The sequence below is a fragment of the Heloderma suspectum genome, chromosome 1, assembly GCF_057233095.1.
Source record: "Heloderma suspectum isolate Gila_16-S chromosome 1, 16-S_ref, whole genome shotgun sequence".
NCBI lineage: Eukaryota > Metazoa > Chordata > Lepidosauria > Squamata > Helodermatidae > Heloderma > Heloderma suspectum.
In genome coordinates, this window is record NC_139458.1 from 3,529,057 (window position 1) to 3,548,558 (window position 19,502).

At 43.6% G+C, this 19,502-nt stretch overlaps 1 protein-coding gene across 10 annotated transcripts in view; it reads left to right on the plus strand.

The window, feature by feature from the left end:
• The window catches only part of FANCM (FA complementation group M), a 65,509-nt gene that overhangs the window by 1,513 nt on the left and 44,494 nt on the right, over nt 1-19,502 (plus strand). For 6 of the 10 annotated variants that reach the window (XM_084833419.1, XM_084833401.1, XM_084833457.1 and 3 more), the window contains exons 2-4: nt 4,920-5,092; nt 6,459-6,536; nt 7,480-7,638. In XM_084833419.1, coding sequence (XP_084689545.1) covers nt 4,920-5,092; nt 6,459-6,536; nt 7,480-7,638 — 410 coding nt within the window. Of the gene's footprint in view, nt 1-219; nt 518-4,919; nt 5,093-5,166; nt 5,303-6,458; nt 6,537-7,479; nt 7,639-10,864; nt 10,989-19,502 lie in introns of those variants that run through there. The other 4 variants (XM_084833437.1, XM_084833465.1, XM_084833473.1 and 1 more) reach the window with 4 other exon arrangements.

Sequence of the window (19,502 nt, forward strand, 5' to 3'; positions counted from 1 at the left end):
GCTGTGCGTCTGGGGCGCCAGGCGACGGGGGCGAACCGCCCGCAGCTGCTCACCGCCCCGAAGCGAGGGTGCCTCCAGGGCGCAGCCCCGGCCGCGCGCAGAAGGGCGGCCTGCAGCTCCAGCACTCCAGCCGGCCGCGCTGCCGGGAATGCTGCGAGTTGCGCGGGGTCGAGCCCTGAGTCACTGCACTAACTCTTCTGCCTGCCTGATTCCGTACAGCAGCCTTCCCCAGCCTGGAGCCCCCTAACGTTTGCCCTTCAGCTCCCAGGACTTCTGACTGAACCTGACTGCAGTTCTGGAGGTTCGGGACAGCCTGTACAGTTCCTGACCTGGACTGATCCTGCCTTTTGCCAGGGCCGCTTCACAAGAACATAAGAAGAGTCCTGCTGGATGCGACCAAGGGTCCATCTAGTCCAGCACTCCGTTCACACAGTGGCCAGCCAGATGCGCCCATGGGAAATCCCCAAGCAGGACACGAGGGCAACAGCAGCCGCCCACCCATGTTCCCCAGCAACTGGTGTGCATAGGCCTACTGTCTTATAGAATAGTAGGGCTGGAAGAGGCCTACAAGACCATCGATTCCAACCTCCTGCTCAGTGCAGGAATCCAAGTAAGAGCATCCCTGACAGGTGGCTGTCCAGCCTCGTCTTGAGTGCCTCCAGTGTGGGAGAGCCCACCACCTTTGTAATTACAATCGTTTGTAATTGTGCCTTGAGAATTCCCTTTTTTCAAAACTCCCACCCATATTGGACTCATTTTCTCGTTAGAGTTGCTTGCCATGGGACCTTACTGATCATTGTTCTGAGCTTATTAAAATCAGCCTTCCTAAAATCCAGGGTACGCGTTTTGCTACAGTTGGCTTTTGCTCCCTTTAGAACCAAGAACTCAAGTGCAACATGGTCGCTTTCCCCCAGAGTTCCTGTAACTGCTACTTCATCCACTAAGTCATCTCTGTTGGTTAGGATCAGGTCAAGGATAGCCGATCCTCTAGTTCCTTCCTCTACTTTCTGTAGGAGGAAGTTATTCGCCACACAAGTCAGGAATTTCCTGGAGGGGCCATGTTTTGCAGAATTTGTCTCCCAACAAATATCGGGGAAATTGAAGTCCCCCATTACTACTACATCATGCTTCCTTGAAACATTGGCTATTTGCTTTTCAAAAGTTTCATCCTCGTCTTCTCCTTGATTGGGTGGCCGGTAGTGTACTCCGACCACCAGGTTCCTTTTATTCTTTGCTCCATTTATTTTAACCCAGATGGGCTACCAAGCTCCTCCTCCTGTATTTCTGTGCAGAGATATGTATTTCTCACATACAGTGCAACCCCACCTCCCTTTCTGTTCCTCCTGTTCTTTTTGAACAAGTTATATCCTTCAGTTGCTGTTTTCTAGTCATAAGAATCATCCCATCAAGTCTCAGATACACCTATCAAGTCATAATTTCCCTCCTGTATTAAGAGTTCAAGTTTGTTCTGTTTGCTTCCCATACCCTGGACATTAGTATATAGATATTGAAGACCATGTGCTTCATAGTCTGGCTTTCTTCCTCCATGTGTCTGAAGACTATTATTGGGCGCTATTAGAGCTGTTCTCTCTGTTGCGGTGCGTGAGCCTTCATCCATTGTTACCCCCAACTTTACATCTCCCTTCCCCCATAGGATTCAGTTTAAAGCCCTCCTGAAAAAGTTCTTCATGCTGTGGCCAAACACATTCTTCCCATCCTTTGTGAGGTGCAACCTGTCCCTTGCCATCAGCCCATCTTCCAGGAAGTATAGCCCATGGTCCCAGAACCCAAATCTCTCACGTCAGCACCACCTTTGTAGCCAGTCATTCACCCGGAGTATTTTTCGTTCCCTTTCTGTCCCTCTTCTAAGTACTGTAAGGATGGATGAGAAAACTATTCGGGCCCCAAAGTTCTTGAGTTTCCTTCCCAAAGTTTCAAAGTCTGACGTGATTTCTTCATAGCTCTGCTTCGCGTTATTTGTTCACGTGGATGAGAAGAAAGGGATACCTGTCAGTGGGCTTTATGAGTGCAGGCAACCCTTCTGTCCCGTCTCTAATCCGTCCTGGGTGACAGCATACCTGGCGAGTCCATGGGTTTTCACAACATACTTGGGTTTCGATCCCATGCAGCAAGGATTCTCCCACTTCTCCTACTCTTCTTGTTGTAGGCCTTGGTTTTATTGCCTCGGCTGACCTTCAGCCTCTTGCTCGCTCTCATGCAGGTTCCCCTGTGATTCTTCCTCTGCAGGGTGTCCTCCAGTCTCATCCTCAAGTACCTCAAAACGGTCCCATAGTTCCAATGCTTCCACTGGTGTAGAATAGCTGCTGGTTCTGCTCCTAACTGTCACCCCTTTCCTCTACTGCATTTTTCCTCACCTCAGCATTTTCCTCTTCTGGCTCAGCTTGCTGTTGCTTTTCTATCTTCTGTTCTTCACTTTGCTGCTGTAGTTCCACCGTTCTGTCCAGGAACTCTTTGTGTTCTCTCATTCCCTGGAGGGTTGACACTCGCTGCTCCAGTCCTCTTACTTTTTCTTCCAACAGCATGATCGACTTGCACTTGTTGCATGTGTAGGCCATGTTGATCTCAGGCAGGAAAACAAACACGGCACAGACCTTGCATGTCACCACCACTGGAGGGTCTTGTCCTTCCATAGCCTCTTTTCCCTTTTTCTGTCTAGCTTTCTGATTTTTCTGTAGCCTGTGCCTGGCCCTCTACTCACTGGAGGTTAAAAACAAAGTCCCACTGGTATGGAAGTGTGTGTTACAAGAAAAATAAAGTAAAAAAAAAAGTTTTTTAAAAAAATGGTAGGGGCCTCCTGCTAAACTCCCCTAGCCAACTCCTGTTTGCTCCCCCTGGTCGCTCACTCTCTGGGAGCTTGCTTGCTTTTGTTGTCCCTGTACCAGCTGGAGCAGCTTGCTCTGCTCTGCTGGGAGGCAGGATACAGTCTGCAACTTCCTGCGCACACAGCTGCTGGGAGTACTCAGGCCACACCTGCTCAATTCAGTTGGAGCTCCCAGGAGCACCTGGTGAGCTCACAGCCACTCAGAAGGGAATGGACAGCCCCCTGGGCTTACTCCAGCCCACTTACCTCTTTGCCTTTGTCTTCTTTGTCTCCTCTTCCACTGCTACTCCCCTGACAGACTCCTGTTTGCTCGCTCTCTCGGAGCTTGTCTGCTGCTGTAGTCCCTAGACAAGCTGGATCAGCTTCCTCTGCTCTGCTCAGCTGGGAGGTGGGAAATAGTCTCTGATACTGGTGGTAGTATATAGCCATCAGGACTAGTAGACATTAAAGCCATTCTCCTTCCAAGCAGCCCAGTTTGTGCTGAGTGGTAAAGAGTCATCATTTCTGCAAGTCCCTACAGTTATACTGAGGCTGTAATCCTAAATACGCTGTAAGCCCCTTTGAACACAGTAAACACAGGATTGCTTTGTGAAGCGAAGATTGCCAACAGATTGGGAACGGGTTCTTCTTTTTTCCTGATTTCCTCACTGGGATATGTAATGGTTGCTCAGTTGTGTTCTTTTGGCTGCCCTAGTCCCTTGGGACAGTGTCTTCTCCTAGTACTAGCTCTTGCTATATTCCACAGCTTTGGGGTGCAATTACAGCTGCCCCTTCTTGTTTTCAGATGGAGGAAAACTTGTAGGAGGGTGGAAGGAAGCCCTTGATGTAATGATGCCCAGAACTGTGCATCATTAAGCAAGGCTTGCAGTGCAGTCCTGTGTGTTTTTACTCAGAAGTAAGTCTCTCTACCTTCAGTGGGACTTTCTCCTCAGTAAGTTTGTTTAGGATTGCAGTCTGAATTGCTTTATTTTGGGACACACTTTCTTAGGCAACAGTTTACTGAACTGGCCATAAAAGGGGTTAAAAGGACAGAAAACTAGGTGAGCACTCAGACCAGAGGTGTGTATTTATTTTTTTCTAATGTAATATATTGTTTTTATTTTGTAATTGTTCTGTTTTTATCTGCTAGCCAGCCAGCTGAGGAGTTTTGCAAACTGAGGAGTTTTGCTCCCTCTACCTAGGGAGGTGGTGGGCTCTCCCATACTGGAGGCATTCAAGATGAGGCTGCGCAGCCACCTGTCAGGGATGCTCTGACCTGGATTCTTGCATTGAGCAGGGGGTTGGACTCAATGGCCTTGTAGGCCCCTTCCAACCCTAGTATTCTATGATTCTATGATGGGTGGAGAATATATTTCTTAAATATATAAAGCAATTACAGTTAAGAGTATATGAAACTGATGTGGATTACTGGAGCACGTACACATGTCCTCTGGTTTTATGGTTTGCAAAATTGGCCACTCTGTTCAAAAGTGTGTGGAGGGATTTGTGGGGGGGGGGACGGGACTTGTAATATTTGGAGTTATATTTAAAGTCTCAGTCTTTCCTGCAAGACATTTCTCATGGCAGCTTGTGTGCTAATTGATTACTTTAATATTTATTTTATTTAAAATATTTATATACTGCTCTGCACCAGGTTTGGTTCCAGGGCAGATTATAACACTTAAAGTTAACATTGCATTACCTTTTTGGTGTCGGTGTGTGTGTGGGATGTTGATCCTTATTGTGCAATGAAGCTCCCTGGATAGGCAGGTTGCATTCTATCACCCTATGTCCCGTAGACATTTTTTAACGTCGCTATAATCAAATATGCTCTGTTTGAGCTTTGACACTTAAAAAGGGTTAAGGAAAGGTTTATATGTTTACTACACCATCATTTACTTTTTATTCCAAGGTGCTCTAGCCTGGAAAGTGGTGTTCTGGCTAGAAACATAGCAGCCTGTTGTTTTAAGTATAAGACTGAATTCGATGACAGAAAACTTAGCTGGAGCATGTCCTTTCTGTGAATCACCAGTGAAACCATTATGCGGGGGAGGGGGGAGTTTGGCACCTGTACAGATGTTTGCTTATGTTGTTTCAGGAGGTACCCAAATTGTTGATCGCAAAGAAATCTGGCACAGTAAGAGGGTCTTCTTCCTTACTCCTCAGATAATGACAAATGATCTTTCCCGTGGAATTTGTCCTGCAGTGGAGATTAAATGTCTGGTTATTGATGAGGCCCACAAAGCTCTTGGAAATTATGCTTATTGTCAGGTAGTGTGAACTATACAGAACTATGCTCTGTCCTGGAATAACTGAAGTTAAATAATCTATTAAAAGGATGTGTTTCAGTTTGCTGAAGACATTTACAGTGCAACAGTGATGAAATGTTTGCAGTGAAGAGTCCAAGTGGCATTTTAGATGCTGCTACTCTCAACCTACTGGGGGAATGCTTTGGAACACCTTGCAAGGCATTGTGATGAAGTGAGCGAAATGAAATGAAGTTGTTCTTGCACAATCTTCTATTAATATGCTGAAAAACATGTACTGGATTTTCTTATTGCAGTCCTTCTCACACAGCTTCAGCTCATTAAACACACAATCAGAAAATTAGCAAAAGTATGATAGATCCCAGTCTTATGCCACTAGCTGACTCTTAAGTCAGCTCTTAACCACCCAGAGAGCTTTGGCTATAGGGTGGTAGAGAAATGTAATAATTAAATGAATAAATAAAATAAGTCTCATGTTACAAATGGAAAGAGTAAAGCTGGTTCTTTCAGTTCTTACAGGTTGACTGCATTATGAAAGAATAAGACTTCTTAGTGAAACCTCTGTGAATTTTTACAGTAACAAATTTTTCCAGATGTTTTTAAATCAGAGTAGGATTAATCCGTTTCCCTAACCCTTTTTGGTATTTTCTTCAGGGTCCTGTGAAGGGCCATAGCTCAGTAGCACAGCATATGCTTTTGCCCGCACATGGTCCCAGCTTCAGTCCGTGGCATCTCCAGTTAAACACATCTCGGGTAATACCGCTTGGAAAGGTCTGCCTGTGACTGAAAAGTGGCTGCCATTCGGAGTGGACAATACTGGGCTAGATTGGCTGGCCGGAGGGGTGGGGTGCTTCCAAGGAGGGCTGGTGCTTTGCTGCACCGCTAACACTGCTGAGGAGGAGGGCAGTTCCTTCAAGCCCTCTTCTGTGTGGATTATAACTGCAATAAAGCCAGCTGTCTGTTGAAGAACTATGTAGTAGGAGCATTCCTGACCCAGATGTTGTTATCTGCTCTGCTCTTGGGCTGGTCTGGGGGCAGCTGCTTTGAGGAGGGCTTGTTCTTTCTCCTCTAATGATGCCTCAGCAACAGGGCAGTGTTAAAGAGTTTTGGCCTATTGTCATGACCTTCCAGAGTAGGCATCAGGCATGGAGTAGAGAAATCTGTTGGTTGGTAGACGATCTGTGTGTGGAACCTGGCCCTCCTACTAAGACTGAAACAACTTTATTCAACTAAATCTAGATTTCCATTTATCTCTATTTCAGCTTAGTTGAGTACCGTTATTTGGGAGCCTGTTGTGTAGGATTTTTCACTGTAGTAGAATTCTTTTGGATACTATACATTGGTGGTGATGAAAGCTATTTACTCTTCAGGTTGTAAAAGAATTATGCAAGTATACCCAGCAGTTCCGAATCTTGGCTCTAACCGCCACCCCTGGCCGTGATGCAAAGGTAAATCAAGTCTCGTTATCCATGGACTTAAGGATGAAAGAGCTTTCATAGACTTTCTTACCAATTGCACGTGATCTGTGTTGGTGGTTGTTAAAATGATTACATAATCCCCTGAATGTTTCTCTGAATTCTGCAATTCTCTTTCTTTCTATTTTACAGTTTCTATTTGATTAGGTCTCCTTAGCTGGGGAGGACTGGAACTAACAAGGCAGATCCCAGAAAAAAACTTATTTGTAATAGATCCCATTAATCAAAGTTTGGGAGCCACTGGGGATCTGCAGGAGCACACCATGCTTTTTCATGCCATTTCAAATTGATTGCAGCAATAATAATAATAGATGTGACATTTTTGCAGTGTTTGGAGTAAAAATATATGGTTTTGATAAGCAACGCTTGAGCAAGTATACGCATGGAATTCTAAGCTCTTTTTACATCTGACCATCATTTGGGGGAGGGGGAGGCTTTTTAAATTGACCTTAAAATACTGCCTTTGTGCCAGGAATATTTTAAAAGCCAAACGTGCACAGCCAGCCTGGGCTTGGTCCATTTCAAATTGCTCCCCAGTCAACTGACACCAGTAACCCCCCCTGCCCCCAAAGAAGTTTGCTTGTTTGAGAAATCCAAGTAAAAGCTGCAAGTTCTGGCTCAGCTAAAAGTGCAGCGTAGTGACTGACTCACAGTAGTAGGTGAGAGCCAGAGCTGTATGCCATGGAATCCCTGGCTTGCATCTTGTCTCTTCCATTCACTCGCCTGATCCCTCCGTCCCTGTCCCCATCCGCAATACGACGCTAATACTGCTGACATAATCATAACAGCCTCTCTGTAAGTTACAAGAACGTATAATGTATTTGAAATACTTCGGACACTCAAAATGTTTGCTGTGCTAACATGAGCCTAAGAAAAATCCAGCCTGATGGTAACTTTCTCGCCATTTTCTTTATAGGCTGTGCAGCAGGTTATTTCCAACCTTTTGATTTCACACATTGAAGTATGTTCTGAAGATTCCCCTGATATCCAGCCTTATTCTTACGAGCGGCAGGTTGAAAAATGTGTTGTTCCACTTGGGAAAGAACTAGCTGAAATCCAGAATGCTTATATACGGGTGAGTTGGACAGTTTGTACCAAGAGGATGAGAATGGGCAGAGGTAGAAGTATAGTGTAAGAATGAAAAACGTTTGTTGAGCCACTTGCGTTACTACATTTATTTTTCATTCTGCTAAAGAAGTTGTGCTTATTGAGCCTATTAAATAAAAGGTTGGCTTTACTTCTGTGACTCTGGTTTTTAGATTTATTTTTCAAGGGTTCTTTGAATCTTGCTAAATGTAATTTTTAGGCCAAACAAGCTGGCAATGGAAAGAGTACTAACAGCTGGTGAACTGTTCTGATCATGGTGGTGGTTCCACTATTGTATTTCTCACCAAAGTCATCCCGCTGCGTCTGATCAAAAAGGCTTGACTTTCTTCCTCTAAGAATTCAGTGACAGAACCTCAGGACATTTTGCAGTTACCCTGTTTTCCTAAAATAGGTGCTGCTCTTGGGGGACGAATGTGTTGAGCATGCCTCTTTGAAGGTTCTATGTTCAAATTCCATCTGGCCCAGAGCAGATCGTGTAGCAGTGAACTAGGCTTGTTGCTCCTTTATTGACGGATATTTGTGGCAAATAAACCTCTACTTATGGTTGGTGTGCCTTGATCTTTTCTCAGTCAGTGAAAAAATAAAGTGACATCTTCAAAATCTTAGCAGGATATTTGAGAGAGGACGTCTTGCACACTAAAGCATTACTTCAGAAACATCCACATGCAGAATAGCTGTCGGCGTAACATTGAGCTGATGGTGTGATATAGAGGTATTTCAGGCAAGATTTGCTACCTTCTGTAGTGGCTGCCTTTGGTTTCAGTTAATGTGCTTAGTAATTGTTCGGTGGTTACCTCCAAGGGTTTGTGTGTGAAGGCTCAAATTCCCCAGTTTGGCGCCCCACAAGTACATAGTGGCAGCTGCTCCTTTAGATGGGGGCATATGTGCTAGTGATTTAGGGTGTTCTGGTTTGCTGTGTGACCCAACCTGCTTAATAATAAAAATGTTCCTCCTCAACTAGGCAGCTCCAGGGGGAGAAGTGTCAATGGGATCCTAATCAACCGATATGCAATGTGATATACAATCTGATACGCAGTAGGATCTTAGACAAATGCGTTGCTCAATTCCATGTCTACTTCCTGTTTAGCCTGATGCAGTGGGATGATTATGGTCACCGATCCATATTATACGGCTTGTAGAATGTGCCCTTCTTCCACCACAATGTAATTCCACTTCTCGTTTATATAAAATTCTGCCTTTGGTATTGCAAGAGAGGAAGGTCACCAATACAAGTGGAAGATGGGAAGTAGCAAAAGCGCATATGGGCTTTTTGCTGGTTTTAAAAAAGATGTTGGTGAGTGATGAATTAAACAAATGCACACACTCAGGATGTCGCAGAACAAATGTGAAGCTTTATTTATGGTAAATTCTAACAGTAAACAACACATAGCAAGTCTGAATGTGAAAAAGTGGGCTGGTGTAACAGTAATATCGTACTCAGCTTATTTTAACGTACGTCTTGCACACGTAAAATAAGCAACAGGTAGAGTATCCTAGAACCAAATGCAATATTTAGTTGCCAATTCTGGCTTAATTAAAACATTCTGTTCCAATCCTCCAAAGCACAGCTGTCCCCTTTCCTTTTGCAGGCTAGTTCCCACCTCCCTTCCCTGTTTTTTTCTGTAACTCATGTTCTATGGTTGTCCAAATTGGGACATGTATAGTTCGCTTCCAAACTGTAGTTTGAAGTGGGTTTGAAGCCATGGTTTGAAGCCAATCCTGGTTTGTCTAGTTCAGGTATTCACAGCAAACTATGGTCAAAGAAAATGAAACAAGGGAGGAGGGAATTGGTGTGCAAGAGGGGAGTGGTGGAGGAGGGACTCTGGGAGCCGAAGGTATGTTCCTAATTCTCCAGGTCATAGTTTGGAAGTTTCAGACACGATTTGAAGTGAGCCACTGTAAAGGTACCAAATGAGTGGAGGAAATGTGCTGTCAAAATACTGAACTCCTCAACTTGGATCCCAAGGTAAAGGTGCAATCTTATGCATATTTAGACAGAAAAAAGTCCTACAACTTCCAGCATTGCCCAGCCAGCCATGCTGACTGGGGAATGCTGGGAGTTGTAGGACTTTTTTCTGTTTAAATATGCATACGATTGCACCCTAAGTTAACTGAAGGAAGTTCACAGAAGGTAACATTCTTGTCCCATCCTCCTCCCAGCAGCCTCCTGCACTGCATCCCACATTCTGACCCCCCAGGGAGACTTTCTGTGAGCCACAGGTGGCTGCAGGAAGGGATGGAAAACTTATCTTTAATGAACTTCCTTAAGTTATCTTATCTTAGGATCCAAGCCTTTCATTTTCTAGATTTGAAATGGAGTTTTTTTTATAACAGCTACTTACACATTTAAATTTTTAGCAGACTCTGTATCCATCAAAGGCTCAGGTAGATAATGGCCTATTTTAAAATGGATAAAAAACATACCCAAATTTGAAAGTGAAATTTCAGTCTGAATTATTTGCAGAGGTATACCAACAATGTATACAATAAAATACTTGTTCTGTTGCTAAAGGAGGTAGCGATGTTTTAAATATTTGATTTCTGTCTATGCCATAGTTTACAGGAGATTTCAAAAATAGTCAGTCTTTGTAAAGATAACTGTAAAAACACTCTCTATAAACATATGTATTAATGAGGAATCATGGCAGTTAACAATCACTAGGGTATTGTCTGCCTACAAACACAGAATGTAGTACACAGCTGGGACATGTGTGAATCTACTGTGCTAGCCCCCTGAAATGGAAATTGTGTAGCTTCAGAAAAAATGTCCAGTAGTTACATGATTTACCTCCAACTTGAAGAGTAACAGTTCATTCAGTAATTGCAGCACGCTCACACATCAAAATAAATACTACATCAATGAGTTTATTTGTTTACCCGTTATGTTACCTAAATTAACACTCAACACTTCATTCTTCAATATATCAAAACAAACCTAAATATTTACCACACAGAGCATGTTTCTCTTCCCCCTCCCCCAGGCTCCCAGACCAAGGCTACTGTTCAAACTCCTGTTTGAACTAGAGAGACCTGGGATAGAATAGAAATCCTATGAGCTAAATGCTACATGGCAGTTTCATTGGCTGAATAAATAATATGTATGTGGCTTGTGATGCTTGCGACAGGATAAGGAAATCCACATCAAACAAACTAGGCACCTTCATGGATGCTTGCAAGGCCTCCTGATTCTTCCATTTTTGTGGATTTTTCAGAAATTCATCTTGAGCTGTATATGTAGGGCTGGAAAATATTTCACATTCTACTAAGGCTCAAGAAATGCATCAAAACTCCAGGTGCCACAGAGTTCCATCCTCCACTGTAAGTCAACTTTTGTTCATGTCAACGAAACGATAGTATGAACTGAGCCTACAGTTGGCCACCTACATTCATCTTCGCTGTTCGTTCATCTTTTCTTTTTGCCTTTGTAATGCACCAAGGCGCAACAGCCTTCGGGGCAGCTTGCAAAAATAATTGTTAAATAATAACACGTGCAAAATTAAAACACATTTTTTTCATAGAAATCACTGCATAATTAAGTCAGTAGTTAAAAATCTAGTTTAAAATAATTTAAAACAGAAGCTGCATTGATATAATGCAAAAATGTTTCAGAATGACTGCTGGTGCTGTATGCAGAAAACTGCCAGTACTTTCTAAAATATCCTTCAATTCAATTTGAAGTGTTCTCTTAATACTGGCGATGTGTCCTTTTCAGAGTTTCCCTGTAGCTGTCTATGGAAAAGCTAGTGAGCAATTCTTAGGTAAAGTAGGGTTAAGCATCTCTTTCTAATTATTTTATTATATAATATGATTACACTATAGGCCAATTTTTTTTTTTAATAACTCTTTGATGGCCTCAAGCTGCTGCTCTCTGAAAGTGTGCTCGTTTATGTGGAGCTATGGGGGGAGGGAATTGAGGAAAGGTGCTATGGCTAGGCACGTTTATGATGAGATCTGCGCTCATGGCTATGGGCAGCTTGGTGCCTCAGAAGTGTGCAACTCTGGTGGTGATGGAAAACTATGGCCACACCATGCTATATGTTGTTGTTTATTCGGTCAGTCGCTTCCGACTCTTCGTGACTTCATGGACCAGCCCATGCCAGAGCTTCCTGTCGGCTGTCGCCACCCCCAGCTCCCCCAAGGTCGAGTCCGTCACCTCCAGAATATCATCCATCCATCTTGCCCTTGGTCGGCCCGTCTTCCTTTTGCCTTCCACTTTCCCTAGCATCAGCATCTTCTCCAGGGTATCCTGTCTTCTCTTTATGTGGCCAAAGTACTTCAGTTTTGCCTTTAATATCATTCCCTCAAGTGAGCAGTCTGGCTTGATTTCCTGGAGGATGGACTGGTTTGATCTTCTTGTAGTTGAAGGCACTGTCAGAATTTTCCTCCAGCACCACAGTTCAAAAGCATCTCTCTTCCTTCGCTCAGCCTTCCTTATGGTCCAGCTCTCGCAGCCATAGGTTACTACGGGGAATACCATTGCTTGAACTATGCGGACCTTTGTTGTCAGTGTGATATCTCTGCTTTTCACTATTTTATCAAGATTTGTCATTGCTGTCCTCCCAAGAAGAAAACGTCTTCTGATTTCCTGGCTGCAGTCAGCATCTCCAGTAATCTTTGCACCTAGAAAGACAAAGTCTGTCACTGCCTCCACGTTTTCTCCCTCTATTTGCCAGTTCTCAATCCAGCTGGTTGCCATAATCTTGGGTTTTTTGAGGTTGAACTGCAACGCAGCTTTTACACTTCCTTCTTTCACCTTCGTCATGAGGTTCCTCAGCTCCTCCTCGCTTTCAGCCTTCAAAGTGGTATCATCTGCATATCGGAGATGGTTAATGTTTCTTCCAGCGATTTTAACTCCAGCCTTGGCTTCATCAAGCCCAGCACGTCGCCTGATGTGTTCTGCATACAGGTTGAATAGGTAGGGTGAGAGTATACAACCCTGCCGTACTCCTTTCCCAATCTTCAACCAGTCCGTTGTTCCGTGGTCTGTTCTTTCCGTTGCTACTTGGTCGTTATACAGATTCGTCAGGAGGCAGGCAAGATGACTTGGTATCCCCATCCCACCAAGAACTTGCCACCATTTGTGATGATCCACACAGTCAAAGGCTTTAGAATAGTCAATAAAACAGAAATAGATGTTTTTCTGAAACTCCCTGGCTTTCTCCATTATCCAGTGGATATTGGCAATTTGGTCTCTAGTTCCTCTGCCTTTTCGAAACCCAGCTTGTACATCTGGCAATTCTCATTCCATGAATTGCTGGAGTTTGCCTTGCAAGATCTTGAGCATGACCTTACTGGCATGTGAAATCAGTGCCACTGTTCGATAGTTTGAACATTCTTTGGTGCTTCCCTTTTTTGGTATGGGGATATAAGTTGATTTTTTCCAATCTGTTGGCCATTCTTTTGTTTTCCAAATTTGCTGGCATATGGCATGCATCACCTTGACAGCCTCATCTTGCAAGATTTTAAACAGTTCAGCTGGGATGCCGTCATCTCCTGCTGTCTTGTTATTAGCAATGCTTCTTAAGGCCCATTCAACCTCACTCTTCAGGATGTCTGGCTCTAGCTCACTGACCACACCGTCAAATCTGTCGCCGATATTATTATCCTTCCTATACAGATCTTCTGTATATTCTTGCCACCTTTTCTTGATCTCTTCTGCTTCTGTTAGGTCCTTGCCATCTTTGTTTTTGATCACACCATTTTTGCCTGGAATTTACCTCCAATGTTTCTAATTTTCTGGAAGAGGTCTCTTGTCCTTCCTATTTATTCTATTATCTTCTTCCGCTTCCGCGCATTGCTTGTTTAAAAATAATTCCTTATCTCTTCTGGCTAACCTCTGAAAGTTTGCATTTAATTGGGCATATCTCCCCCTAATACTGTTGCCTTTTGCTTTCCTTCTTTCTTGGGTTGCTTCCAGTGTCTCAGCAGACAGCCATCTTGCCTTCTTGGTTTTCTGTTTCTTTGGGACATTTTTTGTTGCTGCCTCCTGAACAGTGTTGTGAACTTCTGTCCATAGTTCTTCCGGGACCCTACCTACTAAATCTAGTCCCTTCAATCTTTTCTTCACCTCCACTGCATATTCATGAGGAATATTTGTGAGCTCCTATCTAACTGATCTGTGGGTCTTCCCTATTCTCTTTAGTCTGATTCTAAATTGCGCAATAAGAAGTTCGTGATCTGAACTACAATCAGCTCCAGGTTTTGTTTTTACCGACTGCATAGATGTCGGTCACCTTTGGCTACAAAGGATGTAGTCAATTTGATTTCGGTGTCGACTGCCTGGTGAAGTCCATGTATAAAGTCGTCTCTTAGGTTGTTGGAAGAGAGTGTTTGTTATGCACAGTGAGTTGTCTTGGCAAAATTCTATCAGCCTATGTCCTGCTTCATTTTGTTCTCCCAGACCATGCTTGCCTGTAATTCCAGGTGTCGTTTGACTACCCACCTTAGCATTCCAGTCTCCTGTAATGAAAATAACATCTTTGTTTGGTGTACTATCCAGGAGGTGCTGCAGATCCTCATAGAACCGATCTACTTCTGCTTCTTCAGCATCTGTGGTTGGGGCATATATTTGGATCACTGTGATGTTAAATGGCTTACCCTGAATTCAAATGGAGATCATTCTGTCATTTTTTGGATTGTATCCAAGCACTGCTTTAGCCACTTTATTATTAATTATGAAGGCTACACCATTTCTTCTGTGGTCCTCTTGTCCACAGTAGTAGATCTGGTGGCCATTTGATATGAAGTGGCCCATTCCAGTCCATTTCAGTTCACTAACACCCAAAATGTCTATATTTAATCTTGACATCTCCCCAATAACCACATAGGTTATAGCTCATAGATCTTGCATTCCAGGTTCCGATGGTGTGTTGATCTTTAGAACATCGGATTCGTTGTTCACCACCCGCACCATCGGCTGCTAGCCGTCCTTTCAGCTTTGAGCTAGCTACGTCATCACATCTGGGGCTAGTTGAACTTATCCTCTCTTCCTCCCCAGTAGCTTTTTGACCATCTTCCGACCTGGGAGTCCCATCTTCTGATGGTATACCGACATATCTCTGGTTGTACTGATCCATTTAGTTTTCATGGCAAGAATACTGGAGTGGGTTGCCGTTTCCTTCCCTTCGGATCGTATTTAGTCTGACCTCTCTGCCATGACCTTCCCATCTTGGGTGTCCCTTCACGGTTTAGCTTATGACGTCATTGAGGTGCTCAAGCTCCAGCACCACGACAAGGTGACGATATGTAGATATATATCTACATATGTAGATGTAGATATGTAGATGGCCATTAATTTCTGAAACACCTTTGTAAATTAATAATAATCTGCAATGTGCAGTGAGACCACTTTGGAAGAAGGAATGTATCAAGGGGAAGTAGCATTCTATTTAGTGGAGTTATTAAAATTTTATTACAATACTTAGAGCAGAATTGAAATCTCTCACAGTTAAAAGACATTCCAGCTGTAAGAACTAAAGTGGGAAGAATTAGCTCAACAAGGGCCCTGCTGTTTCAGCCTTAAAAGTTCACTGATGATGAAATCTCAATCTCAAATGCCTTTGCCCCCTTCATATTTTCATATAATATATAATTTAAAGTTCCAGTCTCTGAACCAGCCACCTTGATATGAAATTAAAAATCACTTCCATATGTCATTTACTTGAGGAGAGTATAAAAACTGACTATCCAGGAAGAGCTCTTATGAAAGCGCAATGCTCCAGCTCCATGTCCAGTGCCTACCTCTAATGCCTTACTTGGCCTCTTAACACATCTTGATGGAGCTAATCTTGCATTCCAGCACTCTGGATTTGGGATCTATGTCCTCTACTATGATGAGGAGGAATAATTCAAGAACAAGGATGCTTCAATTGCTCTGTTAACTTAGATGAGTTTCAAAGTTTTAGTCTGTTTTTATTATTAGGGCTGCTGTGAATATGGGCTAGAAAACTCGAAACTAACCTGAAAGAATTGCAGGTTGATAACTCTTAATACAATAACCATGCAAAGTAATGGATCACTTGATTGCTTTTTATACTGAATATCTTCTCTTGTGTTTCATTTTTATTTCTTTTCTTGGAAAAAGTGCTAGAAGTCTTAGAATGACGATACATACAGTCAGGGCCAGAAATAATGGAACAAGGATAACTGTTTTGGCAGTTGGCCTCTGTACACCACCACACTGAAGTTGAAAGGAAACACAACCAGATGGGAGCGAAGTCAGGACTTTCAGCTGTAATTCAAGGGGCTTGACAAAAGTGGGGCACTAACCATTCAGGAAGTACAGCCAGTGGCATACACACGCACCCATCGTTGGTGGCTCATAAGTAATAGAACAAACCAACATCATTTCAAACTTAAGGATCGCCTTGAATACCTGGATGAAAATCCTTTGCAGTCAATGACATCCTGAAGTCTGGAACCCATGGACATGACCAAAGGCTGAGTTTCCTCCCTCAAGATGCTTTGCTAGGCCTTTACTGCAGCTGCCTTCAGCTGCTGCTTGTTTGTGGGTCTTTCCGCCTTCAGTCTTGTCTTCAGTAAGTGAAAAGCATGCTCTATTGGGTTGAGATCAGGTGACTGACTTGGCCATTGAAGAACATCCCACTTCTTTGCCTTCAGAAACTCTTGGGTAGCTTGTATGTTTTGGGTCATTATCCATCTGCAATATGAAGCGGCGTCCTCTCAGTTTGGCAGCATTCGGCTGAATCTGAGCAGAAAGTATAGCCCTGTACACTTCAGACTTCATCCTGCTGCTTTTATCAGCAGTCAGCTCATCAATAAACACCAGTGAGCCGGTTCCATTGGCAGCCATACATGCCCATGCCATAACACTGCCTCCACCATGTTTGACAGATGATGTGGTATGCTTTGGATCATGAGCTGTTCCTTTCCTTCTCCATACTTTTCTCTTCCCATCATTCTGGTACAAGTTAATCTTGGTTTCATCAGTCCAAAGAATCTTATTCTAGAACTGGGCAGGCTTTTTTAGGTGTTTGCTGGCAAAGGCTAATCTGGCCTTTCTGTTCTTGAGCGTTCCCAGTGGTTTGCACCTTGTTGTGAAGCTTCTGTATTTACATTCATAAAGCTGTCTCTTTATGAACTGCCCCTCAGTTGACACGGCACATGTTAAAGCTCCATTCCTTAAGTGTGAATTAAGCATGATCTCGAGGCTCCGATTCATCTCCTTAGGAAGTAACTACTTCACAGCTCCCTTATAGAGATACTGTGCGTTAAAATGGGGGCTGGTTTCCGTCTCTTTCCCACAACAAACCCGTCAGTGTTTCCTCAGAAGTAACTCCCATTGTGGTGAATGAGGTCCTGCGGGTTAAAATGGGGGCTGGTTTCTGTTTTTGTGTCCCGTCCCCCGTTTTCCCAGCACAGCATATGTGTGTCTACTCGGAAGTAACTCATATTGTGCTCAATGAAGCTTGCTCCTGAAATGCAGGTGCATCTGGACTTTCAGGGGGGAAAAGAAAGGGAGGAGAGAGGGTCTCTCAAAGCCTCTCATTGGTTGAGCAGCCCCTGTCAGTCAGATGACGTTCACTCCAACCCCCACCAGGAAGTATGTTCTGTGAAGCGATTTTTACTGGTCCGGAGAATCTGCTCCTGGAACCCTGCTCACAACAAAGCCAATTCCTTTTTAAAAATCTGGTACTCCATTAGCTTCTCCTTCTGTTGTCATGGAAACACGGCAACAGATATTGCCCTGATCAGATATATCGACTTACGATTCATGTTTATAAATATCTATTATTAATGGATAAATATGATACAAGTGGTTTACAGCAGGAATGGAACAGGGAATTGGCATGTCCTATTTTGTTTAATCAATGGACCGCCATCTTGGCGTCTGTATCGGACATCTCAGCGGATCTTTGATTATGCCTTATTCAGCAAAAACATTTGTTTCGGGTCTATTGCTTGCCACAACGTCTCCCTAATAAAGGCTTATCAAACTCGGCTAATTGCTGGAGGTGGAATGTAGTTAATGCTTCTTTTATTCATACGTTTTGGAAATGGCCAATGGTTGCCTCCTTTCGGGAGGAAGTTATACAGATAAATTTTGTATTGGAAAGTTCTTTAATATTTACTGATGTAAATGTTCTTTTACATTACTAACCTGCTTCTTGGAATGTAACACATGGTCAGCGTAAGTGGATCTTTCGCGCCCTTTTGGTTGCTAAAAGACTGATACTACGATACTGGAAGGATAAAAGCTCACTGCCTATAATGCAATGGATTGAAGACTTAACACTAGCAACATTTGAAAGAGTGGTAAATAGGAGTAACTTGCAAATGGACTTATATTTGGATATCTGGTCTGGTTTTACTGAAGTTTCTGTGTAACCTATTTTTTCCCTCATTTTTAATTTCTAGAGTATTGTAATATTTGAAACTGCAGGTTTTAGAATATGTTGTTAAATTTTTAATTTTTTTGGTTTCGTTATGTTTTTTGTTTGCTTGTTTTGTTAAAATTCACAATAAAACATTGATAAAAACAAAACACCCCCCATATTTTAACTGTTGTATTTCAAATTTATCTTTGTAAGCTGCCTTATGAGGATTTATCCCAGGGCGGGGTAGTATAAATATATTAAGTAAGTGTCTTGTGATAATTGATATATTTATGTCAGGAGGCCCTAGCCGGCCTCTTTCAGTCTACTCCAGTAGCCAACTCCAGACACAGACAAAGGATTCTTTTCAAAGCTTTATTCCTTTTACAACTTAATAACTCTATCACCAGCAACTAAGCTATGAACAGCAGAGTAACCTATGCCCCCAGGGTTGGAAACAGTTGGTCCCCGTTTGAACAAGAATCACTTGCAGACCCTGAACTTATGGGCTAGGGAGAGTCCCTCCCGTTTTCCCTTGGGTCCTCTGGACGCGACCGTTGCTTGCGCACCAAACAGGCGCTATGCCTCCTTTCCACGCCCTCCATAGCTCATTGCTCTCTGCATCTGCATTGAGCATCCAGCCAGCCCTCCTCCCGCGCTCCTTAACCCCCAGAACCGCTTTCTATGTCTGGAATGCTGGCAAGAAGAATCTCTGCCAGCTGCAGGGCCTGGGAGGGATGAGCGCGCTCGTCTCCCACGGACAGCTGTTCCTCCTCAGAATCAGAACTGCTATGAGGCTCTATGGGCTCAGTGTCCACCCTGACATCATGCCCGCTCCCATGAGGGGCCCCCCCCCGGGCTTTTGGGGGTACAGCTGGTAGAAATACCTCAGCAGCAACGGAGCATGTACATATCCGCGGGTTCCCAGGATCGCTCATCTGGCCCGTACCCCTTCCATTCCACCAGATATTGCAGGTGTCCACGAGAAAGGCGGGAATCCAGAATCTCTGATGGTCTGGATGGCACGTAAGGTCAAACGGAGATACACATATCCTACAGTTTAACCCCTAACTTCTCAACTGTCCATGGCAGCCTTATTCTCCAATTTGAGGCAATTCTAGATTTGTCTGCCATGTGAACTGTTCATATTCTTCCACTTTTTATTTGATGCTGCCCTCTATTTCATCCAGATAATTAACATCATCTTTGTACTGACCCGTGTGGATTCTACTTTCCAGTCTGGGTAGACTTGGTTGTGCAGCTAAATTAATTTATATCCCACTCCTATACTAAAAGAACCCAGCGCATCATACAGTATAATGATATAAAGCATGTTGTTGTTGTTGTTGTTCAGTCGTGTCCGACTCTTCGTGACCCCATGGACCATAGCACGCCAGGCCTTCCTGTCCTCTGCTCTCTCCCGGAGTGTGCTCAAGTCCATATTCATTGCATCGGTGATGCTATGTAGCCATCTCATCCTCTGCTGTCCCCTTCTCCT